Raw genomic sequence first — 25,208 nt, forward strand, 5'->3', positions numbered from 1 at the left:
CACTGCTGCCTCCCAGGATCTGTACTAACAGGAAACTGGAGTCAATAGCTGGAGCCAGGACTGGAACAGACCTTGGGTGTTAAGATGTCAGAATCTTAGCACCTACACCAAATGCCTTCACCACTTAAAAAAATGAATTGAGAGGCACGGATATAGAGTGGTTTCATTTTTATATTGACACTTCGATGTTGGCCTTCCAGTTTTCAGGATCATTAACAGTTACATCTCTCTTGTTTTAGATTACCCAGGTTGTAGTAACCAGTTACTTCAGTCCTAGGAAACAAAGATTCTATTTCAAAGTTCATCGTTGTCCTCCATGATATGAGAGGCCATTTCAATCATCGACAGAATTCTATTTGGAATTTGGAAGTTTCTATCTTATTTCTGGACATTTTCCTCTATTTCACTAATTCATAAATCCATGTGTATAATTAAAATCACAGTCTGATAGGGGTTTTATGGTGTTTCAGTACCTGGTAGAGTTAATCTGCATCATTACTTTTCTTCATTACAATATTCTAGCTATTTTTACATGCTCATTTTCCCTTCTGATTTGTGAGTTGATTCTCTTAACTACTATGCTATACTAGCTTTTTACTGAAGAAAGCATTTAGGGAAAGGATTGTGGAGGTTGAATATCTGTCTCCATTTTTTTCTTTTCTTTTGCCCCACTGACCTCATGCTAGCTCGTCAGATTTACTTCCCTGTTTGTTTAGGCTCCTTCTCTTGCCTGTTTGCATTGCTCGAAAGACACCCAGGTAAATTGCTGCTTCCCAGCCTTAGCTGCAGAATGGGAGGCTTGTGCAGAGTTGGCCTTGCTGCATCGCCACCTAGTGGAGCTCAGACTAGATGAGAAAAACTTCAGGCAGTTTCCAGGTCCAGATAATAGATTTTTGACTTAAATACAGATGAATGTGCAATCTTAACGTAATCATTTAGCAGTATTATTAAGTGAAAAGATCAAGATTAAGAGAAGTGTTCTGAATATTATCTCACTTTTGTAAAATGAAAAATACACTTGGACATAACATGGGGCAGACAGATATGGAAATATAGCATGGAAATAAGAGTGAAATGCTTCCTATTTGGTGGTTTGAGCTGGCTGTCTGCAAAGAGAATTGCAGATATAGGTGTAGGCAGAATGAAAGGAAGAAGAAAAAATTGAGAGGCTAAAGAGAGAAAAAGGTTACATAACAGAATCCAGCGAAAATGACAGCATGGTGTTTAAGCACTCATGTGAATGTCTACAGTAAGAGAAGAAAAAGCACTGTGATATCAAATCTAATTTGATGTGATTGTATTGATGCATGTACACAATGGATTATACACATAATGAAATCAGAATCATGGTTTTATTGTGGAATCTTTTTCTAGGAATTCACAATAAGGAAACACTACAACTCCTGTTATGGAGTATCTTTTGGACCATATTTTCTTGAATTAGGACATGTCTATAGTTGATATACTGCGTAGTTACTCTAGAACATAGCTTGCTAATACTATACAATGCTCAGCATTTCACAGATATGAGAAAAGACTTACCTAATTCCCATATTCTTCAATAAGGGGTCAATATTAATTTATATTATGTTACTTTTATGGGAAGTCTTCCTAAGGCATCAAATTTGATCAGTTTCTTCTTAAATGGGTCCTATGAACCTATGATACTATCTTAGCTTGGGTTCTCTGTGTACACAGAGGCTAGGAAAGATATCTGTATACAAATGATGTATTTATATTTTAAGTGTGTTCTTTAGGCTGAACCTATAAAGGAAAGAGGAGAGAGAAGGAGAAAAAGTCATCACAAGACTCTGGTGTTACACCAGGAGTATAGGGAGGGGAGGGACTCCTGGATTGCGGATTGCTCTGTGAAGTTGTACTGCCTTGACGGTGAAACATGGGTTATTGTATTCCTGCACAAGTCAGTTATTTTAACCTCCCCCCCAGAGGGTGGTACATGTCCTAAGCTTCTCCAGAAACATTGCTATAGTCAGCCAAGGGCAGGGTTCTGTAGAAAGTCACAACATGCAGCCAGCATTGGGGCACAGCGTGTATAGCCACCATCTGCAACCCATCATCACACAGGGGAGCACTGATTCAAGTCCCAACTGCTCCACTTTTGATTCTGCTCCTTGCTAATGCACCTGGGAAAGCAGCAGAAAACGGCCCAAATGTTTGGGCCCTGCACCCACATAGGAGATCCAAATGGAGTTCCAGGATCCTGGCTTCAGCTTGGCCCAGTTCTGGCGGTTGTAGCTATCCCTGGAGTAAATAAGCATATGGGAGAAATCTCTGTCTCTCTGTCACATTGCCTTTTCAGTTAAATAAATCTTAGACGAGGAAGAAGGAGGAGGAGGATGGAAGAGTAAAGGTCCCGAGCATGATCTAGTCATGAAATCCACTTTGGTTTCCTTTTCGTCGGGCTGAAATACCGGCATTCAGAACCTGGCTTGTGCCCCAAACCTCCTTATTCTTTCACCCTTAGACTATACTTTTATAAGCTGAAACCGCCTTTAATTTATTCTGTATATTTTTAAAACACGCCACTTCACAGGCATGGGCTGGGAATTTTTTTCACACTTTGTATTTCATGTAGCATATGTATGCCCAAACTATACAATATTTATTTACAACTATCAGTCTTCAAGGAAAAAAGCCTATTTCCTGCACTAAAAATATCAGCTTTAAGACTCCCGAGCTTACAGACTTCAAAAGCAACACACAGAGCCTGGAAAAGGAGCCACATATGTGAGCCTGTACGCCACTAGTCACCAACATAGACTCAAACCCCCAGTTCCTCCTCCAATCCGATCGCCATTCACAGATTCATCCATTAAGCTTGCTTTTTTTTTTTTTTTTTAACTCATTTGTGTCAGTTCCCAACGGATGTGTAATTTACGGATCAGTTAGAAATCCTTCGCTCTGAAAACACACCTCCCAGTTGTTTCTCACGTCTAGGGAGACAGAATTCCCTCTAACGTTTGAATTCAGAGACACGATCTATTTTATCCACTTGAACTCTTTTTTTAAAAAAAGATTTATTTTGTTTTTATTGGAAAGTCAGATATACAGAGAAGAGAGACAGAGAGGAAAATCTTTTGTCTATTGATTCACTCTCTAAGTGGCCGCAACTGCCAGAGCTGCGCCGACCCAAAGCCAGGAGTTTGTAGGTAGCCTCTTCCGCGTCTCCCACGTGGGTGCAGGGTCCCAAGGCTTTGGGCCATCCTTGACTGCTCTCCCAGGCCATAAGTAGGGAGCTGGACAGGAAGTGGGGCTGCTGGGATTAGAACCTGTGTCCATATGGGATCCTGGGCATTCTAGGTGAGGACTTTAGCTGCTAGGCGACTGCACCTGGCCCTCTTTTTCTTTTTAAAAAAGATTTATTTATTTTTATTGGAAAGACAGATTTACAGAGAGAAGGAAAGACAGAAAGATCTTCCATCTGCTGGTTCACTACCCAGGCAGCCGCAATGGCCAGAGTGAGCTGATCTTGAGTCAGAAGCCAGGAGCATCTCCTGGGTCTCCCACACAGACGCAGGGTCCCAAGGCTTTGGCCTGTCCTCAACTGCTCTCCCAGGCCACAAGGAAGAAGCTGGATTAAAGAGGAGCAGCCAGAACAGGTTAACAGTGCTCATATGGGATCCTGATGCATGCAAGGAAAGGACTTAGCCACTTGGCTATTGCGTTGGGCCCTGAACTAGTTTTCAATATTGGTTGTCCTTGTTACTGGAACGATTAATGAACCAAGGCTGAGTTACTGTGCCTTGATGTCATGTTATTTTCTCTTCCCACAATCCATTCCTTTCAATTCTTTTCAATGCATTCTAAAAACCAGACTGAAACAAAATACAGTCATTTTCCCATTTCCACAAAATTACTAATTTCAGTTCTTGTAGCTGTGTTTTTCATTTCTCCAGCTGAAAAATTGCTGCTCTTACATGTAAGGATTTTTAAGACGACATAGAAAGGAAATCACCAAATATCATATACTATGAGCACATCTGGGGTATCAATATTTCTGGAAGGAAACCTAAGCACCTAGAGACACTGTAGTCCTTGGGGAGGAATATGGGAGTAGAGGTGAGAGTGAGACTCTTCACTGTATATTTTCATATTGTTTTGCATTTCAGACTCTGCGACTGTACTATTTAGCCTTATTATTATTTTTTTAAAGATTGATTTGTTTATTTCAAAGTCAGATGGGGCTGGTGCTGTGGCATAGCGAGTTAAGCCGTCATCTGCAATGCTGACATCCCACATGAGTGCTGGTTCACGTCCCAGCTGATCCACCTTCCCATCCACCTCCTGCTTAAAGCAGCAGAGCATGGGCAAGAACCTTGGGTCCCTGCACCCACATCAGAGACCTGCAAGAAGCTCCTGGCTTCAAATTGGTCCAGTTCTGGCCACTGTGGCCATTTGGTGAGTGAACCAGCAGACGGAAATCTTCCTCTCTGTCTCTGTATACCTGTTTTTCCATCATTCTACTTTTCAAACAAACGAACAAACAAGCAAAAATAGCAATAGACAAGACATGCAGAGGAATTTCACATGTAGAAAACATTAAGGAACATCTGAAAAGTGCAGTTTAACATGAGTCATAGAAGATGCACACTTAGAAATATGTGGCCTATTGTCACCGAGAAGAGTTTAATTACAATGTATTACATAATGGGGAATATTTTCAATTTTATTTAATAAATCCAGTACAAGATAAATGTCATGTCAGGGTTGGGGAATGTCCAGTCCATTGACTGTACAAGGTCCATGAAATAGGTCTGGCCTGGCCCTGCGGTGGTAACTGCATATGGAACTTGAAGTTCAGCACATTTGAGCCAAGATTGTGGTGCAGCAAGTTAAGGTGGCAGTAACAACGCTGGCATCCCGTAAAGTCCTCTGTTCATCTCCTGGATTCTCCACTTCTGATCCAGCTACCTACTTATGACTTGGGAAAGCAGCAGAGGATGACTGAATTTCTTAGGCCTCTGCACCCACATGGCAAACCTGGATGAATCTTCAGGCTCCCTCCCAGCTTCCGCCTGGCAGAATTTATTTTTTCACTCCCCAGGAGCTTTTTGCAGTACTTCCATCTTTCTCCCAACAGAAGGTTCAAAAAGGCTTCAGGACATGAAACCTTATGTCTCATTTAGGAGGACTCCCTGAAACAGATATTTGAACCTGGTTTGAAGGGTGAAGTAGGCAGTCCCAGGTCCAGGGTCGAACTGCCCCTTCCCATTCTGACACTGTGAACTCCTCCCGAGGAGAAGGGAAATCTCCAGAATGTCTGCAGTGAAGATGACAAGGGAGAAAGAACAGACTGCAGAGTACAAGTTTTGTATTGCAGTTACATTTGCAAAATGTACATTTGCAAAATAAGGGCACGACTTAATTATGAAGTGAAACTGATAAAGTGTTCTCAAGATGTATTGATTGGCCACACTGCATTAAACTAAGGATACCTCAAAAATTATCATTGCTAAATACTTTTATTTTAGTTGGTGTAGGCAGAATGCGAGCTAAGGTACGTTATGGGAGTATTCAAATTCCACAGGCATATCAGGTGTGTGTGTGTGTGGGGGGGGATCTGACATTCCGACTTCTCCCTTTGCATCTTACAAGAGCTGATTTTCCTCCCTTCTTCCTTCGTGGAATGTTCCACGAAACAGCCTGACTCCCCCCCTTCCCAACCCGTGGTATGGGCCAGGAAATGCCGCCGGCGTCAGAGTTTTACCAGAAGACTCTAAAGCTTTTCTGAATCGTGTTTACATAAGCCAGATCCACAGTTCTCTTTTCCCCAGTAAATCGGCCAGCAGAAATGTCCCCACCCCTGCTCTCCGCAGCCAACGGCACAGCTCCGCCCCTTTCTCCCGGAGTTGAGAGTTCTCATTCCCGGTAGCGAATGGACACTCCTCCAACATGGCGTTATCCCTTGGGGAAGCGCGAACTGGGCGCAGCCATGTTCCACGCCTGGTAACGTTGCTAAGGAACAAGGAAGGTCCAACTTACAGAGTCCGCAACATCTCCTGATATACTTGCCCGGCCGGCTTCGTAAATGGCATTGCGCATGCGTAGACCTTCTCCTCCTCTTCCCTACCCCCCGCCCCATGAAAAGCCCCAAACCTCGAGAAGGGGCGGTGCTCGAGCGGGTGACCGGAAGCGGCTGCGGTTCCCAGCCACGGCTTAATAATTGTCAAGAGGATTCTAGGTTCAATGACGGACGACCTGGGAGGGTGAGTTCTGGGGGATTGTATGTGGTCAGGGAGGGAATCGTTTGTCTTACTGGAGTTGGAGGATTGTCTCATCATTTTGCTGGCTTTTTTTTTACCCCCTCGTTTCGATGGTAAGGTCTTAAAGTTCACTCTAGGAGCCACTGGGTTTGATGCATTGTGTTTCAGATTTCTTCCTTCCTTCCTTCCTTTCTTTCTTTCTTTTTTTCTTTCTTTCTTTCTTTCTTTCTTTCTTTCTTTCTTTCTTTCTTTCTTTTTTCTTTCTTTTCTTTCTCTCTCTCTCTTTCTTTCTATATTCTTTCTTTCTTTCTTTCTTCCTTTCTCTTATTTCTTTCTAGAAGAAATAATTTGTTATTTGCCTAGGAGTTGCTTAGAAGTGTGTTTTAGTTTCCAAAAGTTTCCCTGTTTGGTGGATTTGTAAGCTTAGTTTTCTGTGTCAGGAAATGCCTACAAGAGGCTCTTATCCCTTGAAATTGGAAGATACTGATGGCCTAGTCTGTGATGAATTTTTAAAAATCCCCTGTGTAGAACTCAAAATGACACCTAATTATCTGGTTGCCATTATGCCATTCAAAAATTTATTACTTTCCTATCTGCTCCTCCCATTTCTGAGAAAAAAAGACAGAAATTCTCTACTGTTTGATTCATGCCTCCTTACTGCCAACAGTGAAGCGTTGTGAGTTCATTTTTGTAAGAAGTGTGACACATCTAAGTGTGTTTATGCACTAATGGATGTCCTGTAGTTTTAAGCATCGTTGGTTGAAAAGACTATCCTTCTTCAATTGACTTTCACGTTTGTCAGAAATAAACAGGCGGTACTTGCACAGGCGCTCAGAGTTCTCTGTTCTGTTCCGTTGAGCCAAGTGCAGCCACACTAACCCTTGCTTGTGTTTCCATGTTAGCTTGGTGACAATGGCTGCATATGTCTTGGAATCTCATGGAGTTATTTCTCCCACTTCGTTCTTTTTTAAAGATTTATTTATTTTTATTGGAAAGGTAGATTTCCAGAAAAAAGGAGAGACAGAGAGAAAGATCTTCTGTTGGCTGATTCACTCCCCAAGTTGCTGCAATGGCCAGAGCTGTGTGGATCTGAAGCCAGGAGCCAGAAGCCTCCTCCTACTCGGGTTCCCCCATGTGGGTGCAGAGTCCCAAGGCTTATGGGCTGTCCTCAACGGCTTTCCCAGGCCACAAGCAGGGAACTGGATGGGAAGTGCAACAGCTGGGACATAAACCGGCCCCTATATAGGATCCTGATGCTTGCAGGGGGAGGTTAAGTCAGTTGGGCTGTTGCAGTGGCCCTCCAGCTTCATTCTTTTTCTTAGCCTTTTCATATACATTTCAGAATCATTTTTGTTTCTATCTATAAAACATCTTGCTGGGAATCTTGTTAGGAATTTTGTTAATCCTTTACTGGTATAAACAACTTGGGAAGAATTTACTTCTTAAATGCGTCAAGTCTTTTAATCTGTACACACAGTGTGTCTAGCTAGATTTTTGATTTCTCTTAGTAGTGATTGTAATTTTCAGTATACAAGTTCTCTTTTTTTTTTAAGTTTGCGCCTAAGTACTTAATCTTTTTAGTCTTTTTTGGAGTGGCTTCAAGTAGCTGTCTTAAATTTTGGTTTCCACATGTTTGCTGCTTTTGTACAGTTAAATATTTTTGCATTGATCTTTTGTCCTACAGTTTTGATCAAATCAAGTATTTCTTTTTAACATCTTTGTTTTGGGTATATTCTGTTGTTTGTTTTTTCGTGAACAATCATGTCATATACAAACAGGAAAAGTGTTTATTTCTTCCTCTGCAATCTATGTACTTTGTCTCTTTCTTTTTTTTTTAACCTTTACACTGGCTAGAAATTTCAGTTCCAATACAGAGAATATCTCATATTCAAAATGCTTGGGAATGGAAGTGTTTCAGATTTTGAAATTGTAATGATTTGGGAATATTTGCATATGTGTGTCTATGTGTATAAAATGAGATATGTTGGGAAAGGCCCCAAGTCTAAAAATGAAATTCATTTATGTTCCATATCCAGCATAGACACATAGCCCAAAGATAATTTTATTCAATATTTTTAGTGCACCTGCATTAAGACTGTGGCCAGTCTTTTTTTTTTAAAAGATTTATTTGTTTTTATTGGAAAGGCAGATATACAGAGAGGAGGAGAGACAGAGAGGAAGATCTTCCATCTGATGATTCACTCCCCAAGTGAGCACAACGGCCAGAGCTGTGCTGATCTGAAGCTAGGAGCCAGGAGCTTCCTCCAGGTCTCCCATGCGGGTGCAGGGTCCCAAGGCTTTGGGCCTTGACTGCTTTCCCAGGCCACAAGCAGGGAGCTGGATGGGAAGCGGGGCTGCCGGGATTAGAACCAGCACCCATATGGGATCCCAGCACATTCAAGGTGAGGACTTTAGCTGCTAGGCCACTACACTGGGCCCGTGACTGTGGCCAGTCTTAGGAAAGAAGTCAGTGTGTGATTTTCTATTTAGGCATCACATTAGTGCTCAGCAAGTTTGGGGTTTTGGAATTTTGGGTGCATACTTAGTGCATGTTATATTGAGTGACAGTGGGCATCCTTGCATTGTTCCCCATCTTAAGGGTGAAACATTCAGCCTCTCACCCTTACACTGTTAATTAGAGGTAGCTTTTTTATTTCTCTCTCTTCTTTATACAGATGTTCTGTGTTCAGTTTGCCTCTGTTCCTGATTTCCTGTGAGTTATAGCTTTACTAATATTGAATTTTCTTGCACTGTATGAATTTATATGACCTTGAGTTTTTTCTTGCTAAGGCCTGTTAGCATAGAGGTTATACTGATTGATTTTTCAATGTTGAACCAACCTTACATCCCTAAAAGAAACCCACTTAGTTGTGGCATACAGTTCTTTGGATATATTGCAAGAATTAATTTGATGATGCTTTTGTTTTAAGTTGTGCCTCTAAGGTCAGACGCTGAACTTTATGCTAGGCATGTGTTTGCAAGCAATGAATCTCAACTGAACTTGAACTATGGTTATGCAACAAGGTGGAGGAATCCACCATGGGGGGAGGGGTATGGGAGGGGTGGGGGGGATCCCCAGCGCCTATAAAACTGTACTACATAATATAATGTAAGCAACAATAAAAAAAAATAATAATAATTAAAAAAAAATTGTACTACAAAAAAAAATAAAAAAAAAATAAACTAAAAAAAAAAAACAAAAAAAAACAAAAGATATTGGTATAAAGTTTCCTGGTTTTGTTTGGTAATGTATTTGCCTGGTTTTACTGGACTCAATGAGTTCGGGGCTTCGTTTTTCTGTGTTCTGGAACACATTGTGTAAAGTTAGTGGGGATTTTTCTTTTCATGCTTGATAGATGTCTCCAGTGAAGCCATCTGGGACTGATAATTTCCGTTTGGAAGCTTTTTGTAGTAATATAACCATTGAGATGATCTATTTAATGCCTTTCCATATTATCTATTTGACAGTGGATGAGTCATGGTAGTTTGCATTTTATAAGGAATTGGAACATTTCATCTTGGTGGATTTTTTTTAAGATTCATTTATTTATTTGAAAAGTAGAGTTACAGGGTATGTGGGGAACAGAGATAGAATCTTCCATCTGCTGGCTCACTCCTCAAACAGCTGCAACAGCCAGTGTTGGGCCTGCCCAAAGCCAAGCTTCTTCTGGGTCTCCCACATGGACAGTAGAGGCCCAAGCACTTGAGTCATCTTTTGCTGCTTTCCCAGGCACATCAGTAGAGAGCTGGATCAGCAATGGAACAGATGGAACTTGAATCGGTGCCTGCATGGGCTGCTTTACTTGCAATGCCACAAGCCTCCGTTCCGCTTTTATTGCAGTTGTGTGTATAACGCTGTGGTATTTTCTTACTATTATTTTCATTGCTGAAAGATGTGAAGTTACATCTCTTCATTTATGATGTTGGTAGTATTTGTCTTTTTAGTTTTGTTAGTTTCAATACAGGATTATCAGTTTTGTTGATCTTTTTAAACATGTTTTCTCCTCTGCTTTTCTAAGAGAGAGAGAGAGAGAGAGAGAGAGAGACACAAGAGAGAGACGAGAGAGAAAATGAAAACGTTCCCAAATGCCTACCACATTCAGGGAATCACACAGGATGAAGCCAGGAACCCCCAAACTCAATCCGGATTCCCCACAGGGTGGCTGAGACCCAATCGGTGCAGCCATCACCCACAGGAACGTGGAAGTAGGAGCTAGAATTGAGAGCCAAAGCTGGGTCTCCAACCCGGGCACTCTGATGTAGAGTGTGTGCATCCCAGTTGGTATGTTAACCACTAGAACAAACACCTGGCTCTGCTCTTTATTTCTTGTGTTGGATTTCCTTTGCTCTTCTTTTTCATTTATGTTAAGGTGGAAGCTTACTTTGTTCATTGAAACCCTGCCTTCTAATGCAGAAGTTTAGCATCGTAAGTTGTCTTCTCAGCACTGCTCTATCTGCATCCCACAAATTACACATTTTTGTATGTTATATTTTCATTGTCTCTCAGTGCATTTCTTCTTTGGTCTGTGAATTGTGTAGAAATGTATTAATTTTCAGGTATTGGAGATTCGCCAGTATTTCTGTTACTAATTTCTAGTGTGTGATTTCCAGCCACAGAGGTGTTTTATGGTGTGTCTTGCAGAGTGTTTGATGGAAGTTTAAAAGGCATATGTATCTCATTAGTGTTTGGCTAGACTGCTCTGGGCGTTTTCCAAAATGGTTTCATGTTCTGTTAGGTCACCTTTTTCCTGGTCTTTTGATTACAGTGGCTTTTCTTGATGACCTTGAGATTTTTCTTATTTAGCCTGTTAGTATGGAGGTTATACCAATTGATTTTTCAATGTTGAACCAGCCTTATATTCCTAAAAGAAACCTCCCTTAGTGGTGGCATATAAATCTTTGGATATATTGCAGGAACTGATTAGCTAATACTTTTTTTTTTTTTTTAACGTTTTGCTTCTAAATGCAAGAGAGATATTGGTGTATAGTTTCCTCTTTTTTGTAATATACTTGTCTGATTTTACTGGCCTCAGAATTAGTTGGAAGCTTCTTTCTCCTCTTCTGTGTTCTGTTTTTCCATCTATTGATGGCTTTAAGTAGTAAGCTTCTCTGATATTTTTAGTGATATATTAGAGGGCAAACCTAGAGCAGGAATCACTGTGATTCATCTAGTCCTGAGGTCATGTGTAGGCTGTCCACCTTATTGTCCTACCCTGCAGGGTTATTATCCTATTTGTGTTTGATGCATTAATATCAGTTTTGTGTGTGGGGGCGAGGGAGGATGTTCTACACGTCTTAGTTTAATCTTTTTTCCCCCATATATTTTTCTTGTGTTTACTTTGTTAATTTACATTTTGCCAGGGAATCATTTGTTTTACATCAAATTAAAATATGTTGCTATTGGCATAATGTTGTGGTGGCTCAATAGGCTAATCCTTCACCTGAAAGTGCCGGCATCCCATGTAGGTGCTGGTTCATGTCCTGGTTGTTCCACTTCCTATCCAGCTCCCTGCTTGTGGTCTGGCAAAACAATAGAGCATGGCCCAAGTCCTTGGGACTCTGCACTTGTGTGGGAGACCTGGAAGAGGCTCCTGGCTTTTGACTTTGTATTGATTCAACTCCAGCCGTTGTGGCCATTTGGAGCGTGAACCAACAGATGGAAGATCTTTCTCTCCTTCTTTCTATAAATCTACCTTTCCAGTTAAAATAAATAAATCCTTTTAAAAATACATGTTGGCATAGTTAATCATAATATTCCACAATAACTGCTTTAAGCCATCCCCTATCAAGAATGATTCTTTTCCTCCCACAATTCAACTGTATACTTATAAATAAAATAAATAAATGTTTATGTGTACATAGATGATATATAATTTGAAATACATATTTTTGTTTATTTTAACAGTATTTTCTACTTGAAAAGGTGTAATGGGGGGGCGACAGAAAGGAGGGAGAGAGTTTTGCATCTGCTAGTTCACTCACCAGATGCCTGCAGGCATCCAGGTGATGTGGCTTAATCCACTGCTCCACAATGCCCGCCCCTATTTTCTTTTCTTTTTTTTTTTTTAATTTTAACTTGGAGGGCAAAGAGACAGAGTCAGAGACATGGCAGGGGGGTGTGGTGGGTGGCGTTGAGGCAGATGTTGGCAGATAGATACATGAAAAGAGAAGCTTCCATCCACTTGTTTACTCCTCAAATGCCTGCAGCAGCCAGTCCAAAGCTAGGAGCCTGAAACTCAATCTAAATCTCCTACGTGAGTGACAGGGTCCAAGCAGTTGAACCATCACCTGCTGCCTCTCCAGGTATACGCTAGCGGAAGACTGTCCTGATATAGCTGAGACTTGAATTTTGCACCACAATATCAGGATGCCGGCATCGGAAGCAGCAGCTTAACTGTTGCGTCAATGTGAGTGTGTATGTGTGAATTTTGTTCATTATCTTGCTTGCTAAGGGGTTATAGTTAACACTGATGATTTCAAGGGACTAGCTCTTGCTTTCTTTAAACTCTATATTGTAGTATTTGCTTCATTTTATTTAAGGTTTTGTTTTTCTTAATTACTGCTTTCTGATTTTTGTTTCTATTTTGCTTAGTTCTGGATTTTTTCTATTTTGAATATTTTTGCCTGAATTCATCTCCAATTATATTTATTTTTATTTGAAAAATAAAGACATTTCGGGCCCGGCGCTGTGGTCTAGCAGCTAAAGTCCTTGCCTTGAGCACGCTGGAATCCCATATCAGTGCCAGTTCTAGTTCTGGCAGCCCCACTTCCCATCCAGCTCCCTGCTTGTGGTCTGGGAAAGCAGTCGAGGACGGCCCAAAGCCTTGGGACCCTGCACCGTGTGGGAGACCTGGAGGAGGTTCCTGGCTCCTGGCTTTGGATAAGCTCAGCTCTGGCCATTGCGACTTTTTAGTGAATGAATCAGCAGACAGAAAATCTTCCTTGTCTCTCCTCCTGTCTGTATATCTGACTTTGCAATAAAAAATAAAAAATAAAGCTTAAGAAAAAGAAAGACATTTAAATAAAAATGAGGGTTGGTCCCATGGCATAGTAGGTTAAGTGTTTGCCTACAGTGCCAGCATCTCATATGGGCACCAGTTAGAGTCCTGGCTGGTCTACTTCTGATCCAGCTCCCTACTTATGGCCGGAAAAATCAATGCAGAATAGCTCATATCCTTGGGGGGCCCTGCATCATCATAGGAGACTCAGAGGAAACCCCTGGTTCCCAAAATTCAGATTGATTGGCTCAGCTTTGGCTGTTGCAGCTATTTGGGAATTGAACCAGAGGATGGGAGATCTCTCTCTCTCTGCCTTTCAAATAAAAGTAAAATAAATCTTTTTTTTTTTTAAGTAAAAATAAAGAGGCTGTGGCTCAATCGGCTAAGCCTCCAGTATGATGCCGGCATCCTATATGTATGCTGGTTTGAGGTCCAGCTGCTGCACTTCTCATCCAGTTCCTTGCTAATGATGTACCTGGGAAAATGACAGAAGACAGCCCAAGTCCTCAAGTCCTTGCATGCCAACTCCTGGCTCCTGGCTCCTGGCTTCTAGCTGGCCCAGAGTCAGCAGTTGCAGCCTTTTGAGGGATTAAATCAGTGGATGGAAAATTTATTTCCTCTTCTCTTGTCTTTCTGTAACACTGCCTTTTCAAATAAAAATAGCACATAGGAAATTCTTTTTAGAAAGTGCAAATTATATACTGTTTGGTGGTTTTTAGTATTCACAGGGTCGTGCAGCCATTATCGTAGTACAATTTTAGAACCTTTGAAATATCCCCAAAAGAAAACTTGTTTTATTAGCAGATGTTCACCACTTATGCCATTCCATAGCCCCTAACCCTGGCAACCATGAATCTACTTTCTGTCTGTGGATTTGCCTATTGTGGACATTTGATTGACTTGAAATCATCAAATATGAGCATGTGATATTTTTGTGATTGGTTTCTTCCACTTAGGTGAATGGCTTTAGGTTTACTTCATGCTGTAACAGGTATCAGTATTTTTTTTTGCTGCCAAATAATATTCTATTATATGGGCATACCAAATTTTTTCTTACCCATTTCAGTTGAAGAACATTTAGATTGTTTCTACTTGTGTTTGCTATGAATAATGCTGCTATAGAATATTTATGTATAAAGCAGATACATGTTTTCATTTCTCTGTGGTTTACATTTTGAGAAACTGCCCACCTTTATTAATCATAACCCAAAGCTCACAATGTCTGTCATATTCCATTTTAATTAACAGATGTTTCCTAGATTTTTGTTTCCTCCAGCAGGTTGGGTGATGTGAAGTGCGCTTTGATGCCCCAAGAAGTGTTTGTGCAGTGAGTGTTTCATGACTGATCTTGTGGATGTTGTCTTTCTAGGTGTCTTGGAGGTTCTGCTGAGTCACAAGGTCAGACCCCACAGTGAAGGCTGCAGGACCTTCCTCTGTTTGAGTCTACAGACCCACTGGACTTCACCATCCTGAAAGAGCGGAGTTGTTGGCAGGAGAGCCCAGGGCTGAGGTCCAGTGGGAGTATGGCAGCTCATACAGAAGCCCCCCAACCAAGGGAACATGGCAACACCTGTGAGGTGAGGAGAAAGGAGTGCCCAGAAGAACAAATTCATTCTAGCACTCCAAAGCTTAAAGAAAAGAGATGATCTCGTTTTTTTTTTTAATTTGTACAGGGATGTCTTAGTTAGCTTTAAATCACTGCAATGAAATAAGAGAAAGAAAGAGAAAACTAACTTTAAAGAAAAAACAGATTTCTAAAAAAAATTTATTCTTATTGGAAAGACAGATATACAGAGAGGAGGAGAGATAAACAGGAAAATCTTCCATCCAATAATTCACTCCCCAAGTGACCACAATGGCTGGTGCTGCGCTGATCTGAAGCCAGGAGACAGGAGCTCTTCCTGCTCTCCCACATGGGTGCAGGGTCCCAAGGCTTTGGGCCGTCATTGACTGCTTTCCCAGGCCACAAGCAGGGGGCTGGATGGGAAGTGGACCCACCGGCATTAGAAACGCCACTCATATGGGATCCTGGCGTGTTCAAAGCAAGGACTTTAGCTGCTAGGCCTCAGTGCCAGGCCCCAGATTTTGTTTTTTAGCTCATGGTTCTGGAGATTCACAGTCCAACAGATATCCCTACTGGTTGGGGTTCTGATGAGGACATTCTTGCTGGCCTAGTCCTTACTTGATGTGAATCATCACATGGGCAGGGAGAAGCACACTGATCTGATTGTCCTTATCTACTGCGCTCCTTTCTAAGCCAGCACAGTTAAGCCTAATCCATTCACTTCCCAAAGACCCCTCTAAACACCACAACTGGATTAAATTTCCTTCTTCTTAGCAGCGTTAACATAGGACTTCAAAGACTAAGTCTTTGGCCTTGGGGAGACACCCAAATGAAGATCCAAACCAGAGCAGAGGCTGCTTTAAAATATTCGAGGAAACTAAAACTAAAACGTTGATTTATTTTGGCACAAAAATTTTTGAAATAAGTTCTTTTCTGGTAATATGACTTTCACAAACTGAAGATGCTGTGCGTTCCTTTTCTTTTCTTTCTTTTTTTTTTTTTTTCTTTCTTGCCTGGAACTGCTTCCCTCCTCCCCCACATGTATACGTGTTATGGATGGTAATTTATTTCTGTTTGGGACTTTCCCCCTCCTTTTCTGCTAAAATGTTTATCTTACCTTATGTATCTTAAAAATAGTAAGATTAATAACCCTTTATCATTCTATATTTGGGTGAATACTTTTGGCCACTTGATAATTTTCAGTTGGTTTTTAGTTTTGTTTAAAAGTTGTGTGAAGTATCAAGTAGTTTCAGATTTCTTGTTAGAAAAATAGTTCTTAGCTCTGGTGCAATGGCTTAATTGGCTAATCCTTTACCTGCAAGCACACACATCCCACATGGGTGGATGCTGGTTCTTGTCCTGGCTGCTCCACTTCCCATCTAGCTCCCAGTTTGTGGTCTGGGAAAGCAGTGGAGGATGGCCCAAAGCCTTGGGCCCTCTGCCTGAATGGGAGACAGGAAGAGGCTCCTGGCTTCGGATAGGTTCAGCTCTAGCTGTTGAAGCCATTTTGGGGGTGAAGCAGTGGATGGAAGATGTTTCTCTCTGTCTTTCCTTTTTTCTGTAAATCTGATCGGCGTTTCCATGCATAAATAAATAAATCTTAAAAAGAGAACAAAAATGGTTTTTCCCAGGTTCCTTTTCCTGCAGGTTCCAGGTGCTCAAGAAGTACTCTTGACATCTTGAATATCTCTGTTTTTCAATTGAAACCATTACCTGTTGACTTTACACTATGAAACACAGAGATTTAACTTTTCTGTTTAACCCCACTTGCATATACATTTTCTTCTAAGGTAAGTACATTGTTTTTGGTAGGATCCATGGTTAATGTTTATTATTCTTTAAAAAAGATCCATTTATTTGTTTGATTGAAAGGCAGAGAGGGAGATATTGTAGCCAATAGTTCACTCCCCAAATGGCCATGATGGCTGGGGTTATACCAGACCAAAGCCAGGAGCCAGGAACTCCACTGAGTGTGCCACATGGATGGATGGCAGGGTACCAGGTACAAGGCGGAGTGGATTTTTTGTCGAGTTTATTTAAAAGGCGAGAAAATCACAGAAACACACCCAAGGATGGAGTGGGCAGAGAGCAAAGGTGGGAGAGAGATGTTTCTACCTTTCTTTTCTGTAAGGAGGTACTTTTAAAAGAGAAATTTCCTGCAAGTAGGTTTCTCAGAATCTGCTGTTGATAGTCATTTTTAGTGGTGTGAAGTGGTCCGCATTCTGGGTTATGTCAGTTATGCAGGGGTGCTTCAGAACATTTGCAGAACACTGGAGTGACTTTATTTTGGTTCCAAAAACATATGGAAAATTCTACTATGCAAAAACTATGCATGGATTTCAAAATTGTTTTTGCATTAAAATAAGCTTGCCCTTTAAAAAAAAAAGATTTATTTTATTTTTATTGGAAAGGCAGATAAATGCAGAGAGGAGGAGAGACAGAGAGGAAGATCTTCTGTCCGATGATTCACTCCCCAAGTAAGCGCAACGGCCGGTGCTATGCCAATCTGAAAACAGGAGCCAGGGACTTCTTCCAGGTCTCCCACATAGTGCAGAGTCCCAAGGCTTTGGGCCGTCCTCACCTGCTTTCCCAGGCCACAAGCAGGGAGCTGGATGGGAAGTGGAGCTGCTGGGATTAGAACCGGTGCCCATATGGGATCCGGGTGCATTCAAGGCGAAGACTTTAACCACTAGGCTATTGTGTCAGGCCCTGTATTATTACAATAGTATAGTTCTTCATGAGCAATAATAAGTCCATCATTCTGCTATTTAAGAGTATCCTGACATTGCAGACATGGACAATGGCAGACAGTCCAACATCTTATTGTCAAGATATATTTAACAGTTTCATTAGGAGTTCATCTTTAATTTGGTAGTAGAGATGCATACTGTATTGTATCTTTGCATCTGGATATGATAGTCTCTGTTACACAGTTACTACACATTAGCTTAAATGAAAAACCACAAAACAAAATCAACAACAGGAAGAAAAATAGAAAATTTACAACATGAAGTTAAACAACATGCTACTGAATGACCAATGTGTTGCTGAAAAAATGAAAAAGAAAATAAAAAACCTTCTTGAAGAAAACAATGCTACTTTATGACCTATGTGTCACTGAAGAAATTAACAAGAAAAAAAAAAAGCTGTTTCGAAGAAATGAAAATAAAACAAAAAATATCAAAACCCGTGAGATGTAGCAAAAACAGTATTGAAAGGGACATTTATAACATCAGGTGCTTACAAAAAATAGAAATATCTCAAGCAAATGATCTAATAATGCATCTCAAGGACTTATTAAAAAAGAAAAAGCAGGAAGCAAGAAATGATAAAAATCACAGCAAAAATAAATGGAATTGAAACTAAAAAACTACAAATTGCAACAAGAAAGAGCCATTTTTTTAAGAAGATGAGCAAAACAAACTTTTAGCCAGACTAGCAAAGAAAAGCAAGAGAAAAACCAAGTAAAATTAGAGATGAAAAGGAAATCATAAGAAACTAGTAAGGTGATCTCTTCTTGCTGAATGGATCCTTTGTGATCATATGTGTGGTATACTTCTTCATCTCTCTCTCTCTCTCTTTTTTTTTTTTAATATTTCTCACGTCAAAGTCTGCATTATCTGATGTAAGAATGGCTATACCCGCTCATTTTTCTTTTCCATTGTCCTGAAATATTTTTTCCCATCCTTTCACTTTCAGTTTCCGACTATCTTTGTTGGTGAGATGTGTCTCCTATAGGCAACAGATAGATGGGTTTTGTTTTTGATCCAGTCTGCTAATCTATGATGCTTGATTGATTAGTTTAAGCTACTTACATTCAGAGTTACTGTTGATGGGTAGTAATTTGGTCCTGTCATTTTAGCCATGGGTTGTTCAGAGTTTGATTTAGTACTCTTTTGCTGTTTTATTTGGACATTCTGCACGGTTACCTTTGGTTTTGGTAAGTGCTATTCTGTTTCTCTGTCAAGAGAACATTTTTATCATTTACAAGGCAGGTCTGGAAGAGGCAAATTCTTTGAGCTTTTCTTTACTGTGGAAGAATTTTCTTTCATTTTCAAAGACAAAGGAAAGCTTTGTTGGGTAAGTTATTCTGGGCTGACAATTTTTTCCTTTTAGAATCTGGAATATGTCACTCCATTCTCTTCTGGCCTGTAGAGTTTCCTCTGAGAAGTCAGCAGTGAGTCTGATTGGGGTTCCTCTATATGTTAATTGATTTTTATGTGCATATTTAAGGATCTTTTTCCTGTGTTCAACTGAAGAGAGCTTGATTATCATGTGTTGTGGCAAAGATCGCTTTTGGTCAACCCTTTTGGGAGTTCTGTGCCCCTCCTGTATTTTGTTTCCCAATTCTTTCTCCAGATTAGGGAAGTTTTTCTTTATTATTTTATTGAATACATTTTTAAACCCAGCTTCTCTTTCTGTACCTTCTAGAACTCCCATAACTCTTATATTTGGCTTTTTAATAGTGTCCCTTAATTCTTGAAAATGTTTCTTAGCTTGACTCTGTTCCTCTTCCAGCTTTTTGATGGCCAAGTGGTCAATGAAAATGGAGGTATTTTACAAAGAACAGAAAAGGAAGCATGTTGATAGGAATAATAATTTTCATCAAATTCTAGAATAACAATTTAATATTTGACACTTATGTTCCTGCAAAATGCTGGAAATAAACCCATAAAACGTGGCAGTATGTGGACCATCTGCAAGTTTCTATATCCATTCAGGTTTTGTCCTACATTTTACGCTTATTTTAGATTAACCAGTAATTTTAGGGTGAAACTGTTCACTCTAACACCTATGTGTATACATATTCATCGTGAAAAATGTGAAATCTACTCATTTTATACCAGTTAAGAAGAAAACATATATATCGTTCATACCTTGCATTCTTCTCTGGCACTGTTGTTCCTAGTAGAGTCTCATTCATGTATTCAGTTATAAATGTGAGTTTTTTTCTTTTCAGATTTATTTATTTATTTGAAAAGCAGAGACCTAGAGAGAGGAGGAGAGACAGACAGAGATTGGCCATCTGCTGGTTCACTCCCCAGATGGCCACAATGGTCAGGGCTGGGTCAGGCCAAAGTCAGAAACTTCATCTGGATCCCCTGTGTGGTACAGGGGTCCAAGCCCTGGGCCCCTACTGCTTTTCCAGATGTGTTAGCACAGAGCTGGATGGGAAGTGCAGTAGTTGGGACACAGATCAGTGTCCTTATGAGATGCCAGTGTCACTGATTACAGCATAATCTGCGTGCTACAGTGCCAGCCCTGTTACTATGATTTAGTTAATCTACAGGAAGTCAGGGGGGAGAACATTTGTGCTTCTATATATATAGTTTCGTTAATCAGATACCTGCAACGGCTGGGACCAAACCAGGCCAAAGCTAAGAGCCAGGAACTCAATTAAGGTCTCCTATGTGGATTGTCGGTCTCCCACATGAGTGGCAGGGACCCAAATACTTGGACCATTATTGCTGCATTGCTGCTTCCCGGGATTACATGAGCAGGAAATCAGAACTGAGAGCCAGGCAGCTTAAAAGGTATCTTAATCACTGCCAAACACCTAACACCAATTACAACTGGAAGTGTACCTAACTGAATAAGTATGAGTTATCCATAATATATCATAACCGTGTATCAGATTAGCTGAGTTTATGAGCATGTATCATAGTTTTTTAGTCATAATCTTTCTTTAATACATGCTAGTCATTCTTGATATGAAAATCCAAGAGTCAGATTCAACCGAAACATTAAACCTTTAAAGTACTTGAGAGTTTTTGGATCTTTTGTTTAAAGGTTTATTTATTTATTTATTATCGGACAGTCAGATATACAGAAAGGAGGAGAGATAGAGAGGAAGATCTTCCATTCGATGATTCACTTCCTAAGTGTCTGCAACAGCCAGAGCTGAGCCAATCCTAAGCCAGGAGCCAGGAGCTTCTTCCGGGTCTCCCACGCAGGTGCAGGGTCCCAAGGCTTTGGGCCGTCCTTGACTGCTTTCCCAGGCCACAAGCAGGGAGCTGGATGGGAAGCAGGGCTGCTGGGATTAGAACCAGCACCCATATGGGATCTCAATGCATGCAAGGCGAAGACTTTACTCACTAGGCTGCTGCACCGGGCCCAGAATTTTGGCATTTTAGAGTATGTTAGATTTTGGACTTTTCAATTAGGAGTGGTGTGACTTGCAAAGTATATGCAGATATTTCTAAATCTAAAAAATTCTGAAATGTGAAACGTTTCTGGTCCCAGGCATTTCAGATAAGGTAGATTCAGCCTGCAATGCAGCTTCTCCAAGTAACAAAACCAAGCAAGTTCCATAATAAACCCTAATGTATGTAGTCAGTATCATATAAAAGTAAGATTCAAGGGGCCAGTGTTGTGGCACAGTAAGTTAATCTACTGTGTGCACTGCCAGCATTCTATATTAGAGTTTCAGTTCAAGTCCTGCTTCCAATCCAGCTCCCTTCTAAAGCAGCTGGGAAAGTAAGATGGCTGCGTGCCTGTGTCCCTGCATACATGTGGGAGACTAGGTCAAGTACAGGTTCCTGGCGTTTGACTGCCCCACCCCACCCTTGGGGGCCAGCTGGGGAGTGACCCAGCAGGTCTCTGTCTCCTTTTTCTGTCACTCTTCTCTAATAAATATTTTTAAAATAAAATTTTAAAAATGTATAAACCTTATGCTTAATATTTTAGTTTTCTATCTTAATAAGCACTTAAGGATCTAACTAGTAACCATGAAATAATTTAACCTAGTTCCAAGGTTTAAGTTACCTAAAGATATTGGGGACTGTCTTCAAGCTGACATACTACAAAACCTTATTACTCCTTGAAATAAAGTTGATCAGGATAGCAGTTCAGTTTTGCTGAATATTAAGTTGCATTTTTGTAATCTTGAACATCTAGTAGCTGCAGTGTTAGCTTACAGTCAGTAAGCCTATAATAAACTTAGAATAATCCCAGCTGAGATGGGAGTGTATGTTTCTGTTGGGCTTAACTTTTGGATGAAGAAAGCCTTCTGTGTATTTTCTGTTTTGTTGTAACCATATCAACTCTAAACCAGAAATAGCACATTCTGGTATTCTTCTTTAGGATTTATTTTAATTTATTTGAAAGGCAGAGTGATGAGAAGGAGAAAAACAGAGATATTCCATCTCATGTAAATAAATAAGTAGATACTTAGAAAAAAAAAAGAAAGAAAAAAATTTGAAAGAGCTGGTTCCATTCCAAAGGAAAAAAAAAACGTATTATTATAATATTTGATCATTGTGATGTCAAAGACATGACTATTTTTATTTTTATTATTCTAATTTGCCAGAGAGTTACTTAATTAGTTTCTATGAGAATACCTTCTTTTGGCATATTGAAATGATTGAAAGTTCAGTTTATTTGGGAGAGGATTTCAGTAACATTCATCTCCAGCAGCCCTCCCCGCCCCCAAGATAGGAATGTGTGACTTACAGACATGCAAATACACATGCAGACTGGAAGAGCTTATATGAAGGAATGTCAACATGCAAGCGGAAAGATGGACTCAGAAGCTAAGTTGATTTTGGTGGAGGAAAGAAGCTGTTAGAAATCCATGCATAGGTTTTTATTTCCCATGAGCTTTTGGAAGAACTGCCTCCCCCGCACCTTCCCTCACGGCTCATGTAAAAGAGCTGTTCTCTTGCCACTGGATCTACTGGCGTAGTGGAGCTAAGCAGAAGGACATGCTGGTACTAAGAGACCCTAGGGAGACAGAAAGAGATTTACACGAAAGAGATTTACCATGTGGTAGATGGTCAGGTTTCACACGGGTGTGGTCTGTGTACTCAGGGAGGTTTGGGGAAAATCAGATGCTGAGGGAGGAGTGTGTTACTGCTCTGTCCATTAGGAAGGTGGCAACCTGTCTTTGGCTAGCGATGATTGTCTGGTGCCCACCTAGTCAGGTGTGTGGATACAGGGGGGAGATCTCTCCACGAAGGTAATTGGGGAGATGGGTTTTTGGACTCTTTGTCTTGTGTTTTAGAGCCAGGAACTTCTAAGTCCATTGTGTATATGTCTGCAAATGTTCCTATATGTGAGGATCTGAAAAGTGTATTGTTCTAATTATTTAAGCTGTAAAGCTAAGGGTTTGAATTACATTGATTTGGCCTTGTCTGTAGTGAAGTCCTTCTGATGTTGCATTCGTGTAAATGCTTAGGGAAGAGAAGTGTTTGACCATTTGATCATGTTTGTGAAGGATATCTTGAGTGTCTTGTTTTAAACTCTTGACAAAGTTAATGAGCCCAAGTAGCTGCAGCTTGATCACTGAGAACAAGACCAGCAGCGTTCTTTCCAGGCAGTCTCTTATCTCTGTCTGTAGTTAGAGCTATTCATTCTTTGTTGTCTGCAATCTTCTGTCTTTGCCTATTATTCCCTTGAGGATGATTCTAAAAACCTCTTCTCTATGGTTTTCAGTTGCATGTAAGACTTAGGGTATTATAATTTCTAGGAAGGTTCATTTCCAGGGCCTATAGATAGTTGCACAAAGTGATATAAATTAGAAAGCCCAGGAGAATCTACCCCAAGAACCAATATGGGGCCCGGCGCTATAGCATAGCGGTTTAAGTCCTCACCTTGAATGCACCAGGATCCCATATGGGTGCTGGTTCTAATCCCGGTGGCCCCACTTCCCATCCAGCTCCCTGCTTGTGGCCTGGGAATGCAGTCAATGACGGCCCAAAGCCTTGGGACCCTGCACCTGCGTGGGGGATCCGGAGGAAACTCCTGTCTCCTGGCTTAGGATTGGCTCAGCTCCAGCCATTGCTGCTGCTTGGGGAGTGAACCATCGGACAGAAGATCTTCCTTTGTCTCTCCTCTCTGTATATATGCCTTTCCAATAAAAATTAAAAAAAAAAAAAAAAAGAACCAGTATGAATTGATGACCACATTCTTTTTTCTCACAAGGGGGCATGTAAATCTGAGTAAGACCCTGGAGTTAAAGGACACTTTGCAAATGGGTGCTCAGGTCACTGCCCTATTGCTGCAGGTGGGGGAAAGGGCAGTAATACAGATGAGGAAGGGGATTGGAGAAGGAGAGTTTAATGGAACCAGCAAAGGTAAAGTGCAGAAGTAAGGCCCGAAGGAGAAGAGGGGATCTGCCAAACGAGTAGAAATACTGGCTAGGAAAAAGACTGGGGTGGTAAGGGTGGAAAAAGCATTTTGGGGTTTAGTGGGGGGAAGGAGGATCAGAAGTGGACTGATGGTGACAGAGAAAGCTCTTAAGGAACTATACCGTTAGAGATAGATTGAAGACACTGCCATTTTTTCAGCCTCCTCCAGACAAAGTAAGCTGATCTTTGGTGAGAAGAGACCTTAGATCCTCAGATGTCGGGGCCCTTCACAAATGAATTTAGGGAGATCCTAAATGCATCGTAAGGGCTGCTAGAATTCTTCTAAGTTTTCCTTAGTAAAATTGTACCTTTTTATGGAAATAATGAACTAAATTGTTTCAGTAGTAGTGAGAGTATGTCACAAAATTCATGGAAATAGAATTCAAAGATGCTTCCTTTGGTGCAAAAAAATAGAAATCCATGCATATGGGGACCTTCAGAAAATTTGTTATGAAAAAATATGCATGAACTTCAAATTTTTGCACCCAAGTTAAACTTAACTTTTTAAAATATATATATATATATTTTTTTTTAGATTTATTTTATTTTTGTTGGAAATTCAGATATACAGAGAGGAGGAGAGACAGGGAGGAAGATCTTCCGTTCAATGATTCACTCTCCAAGCGGCTGCAATGGCCGGAGCTGCACCAATCCAAAGTAAGGAGCCAAGAGCCTCTTCTTAGTCTGCTACATGGGTGTAGGCCATGGCTTTGGGCCATCTTTGACTGCTTTCTCAGGCCACAAGCAGGGAGCTAGATGAAAAGCGGGGCTGCCAGTGTTAGAACCAGTGCCCATATGGGATCCCAGGGTGTGCAAGGTGAGGGCTTTACCTGCTAGGCTACCATGCCAGGCCCTATTTTTTTTTTAATTGAAAGATTTGTAGAGAGAAGGAAAGATGGAAAGATCTTCCATCCACTTGTTCACTCCCCAAGTGGCCACAACAGCCAGAGCTGAGACGATCTGAAGCCAGGAGCTTCTTCCAGGTCTCCCATGTAGGTGCAAAGCTTTGGGCCATCCTCTACTGCTTCCATCCTGGGCCCCAAGCAGGGAGCTGGATGGGAACTAGAACATCCAAGACACAAAATGGTGCCTATATGGGATTCCAGCACATGCAAGGCACGAATTTAGCCACTAGGCTATCACACCAGGTCCTAAACTTACTCTTTAATTTCATTTTCCCTGAATCTTGTGAAATACCTTTCTATTACCTTTCTATTATCAGGAGAAGGTTTTCTTTTTATGTCATTTCTCTATCTTCTGAAATAATCATAGTTCAGTACCTATCTGTTCCCTT

General features: G+C 40.8%; 1 protein-coding gene across 2 annotated transcripts in view; it reads left to right on the top strand.

The window, feature by feature from the left end:
- The first annotated feature begins 14,597 nt into the window (after positions 1-14,597).
- Positions 14,598-25,208, top strand: part of LOC121166736 (zinc finger protein 81-like) — a 29,146-nt gene continuing 18,535 nt past the window's right edge. For both annotated transcript variants that reach the window (XM_040995999.1, XM_040995998.1), the window contains exon 1: positions 14,598-14,799. In XM_040995999.1, the coding sequence (XP_040851933.1) occupies positions 14,746-14,799 (54 nt within the window). In that variant the 5' untranslated portion in view covers positions 14,598-14,745. The remainder of the gene's footprint in view (positions 14,800-25,208) is intronic.

The sequence above is a fragment of the Ochotona curzoniae genome, unplaced genomic scaffold (assembly GCF_017591425.1).
Source record: "Ochotona curzoniae isolate NIBS_2020 unplaced genomic scaffold, NIBS_Ocur_1.0 patch216, whole genome shotgun sequence".
In the NCBI taxonomy this organism is placed as follows: Eukaryota; Metazoa; Chordata; class Mammalia; order Lagomorpha; family Ochotonidae; genus Ochotona; species Ochotona curzoniae.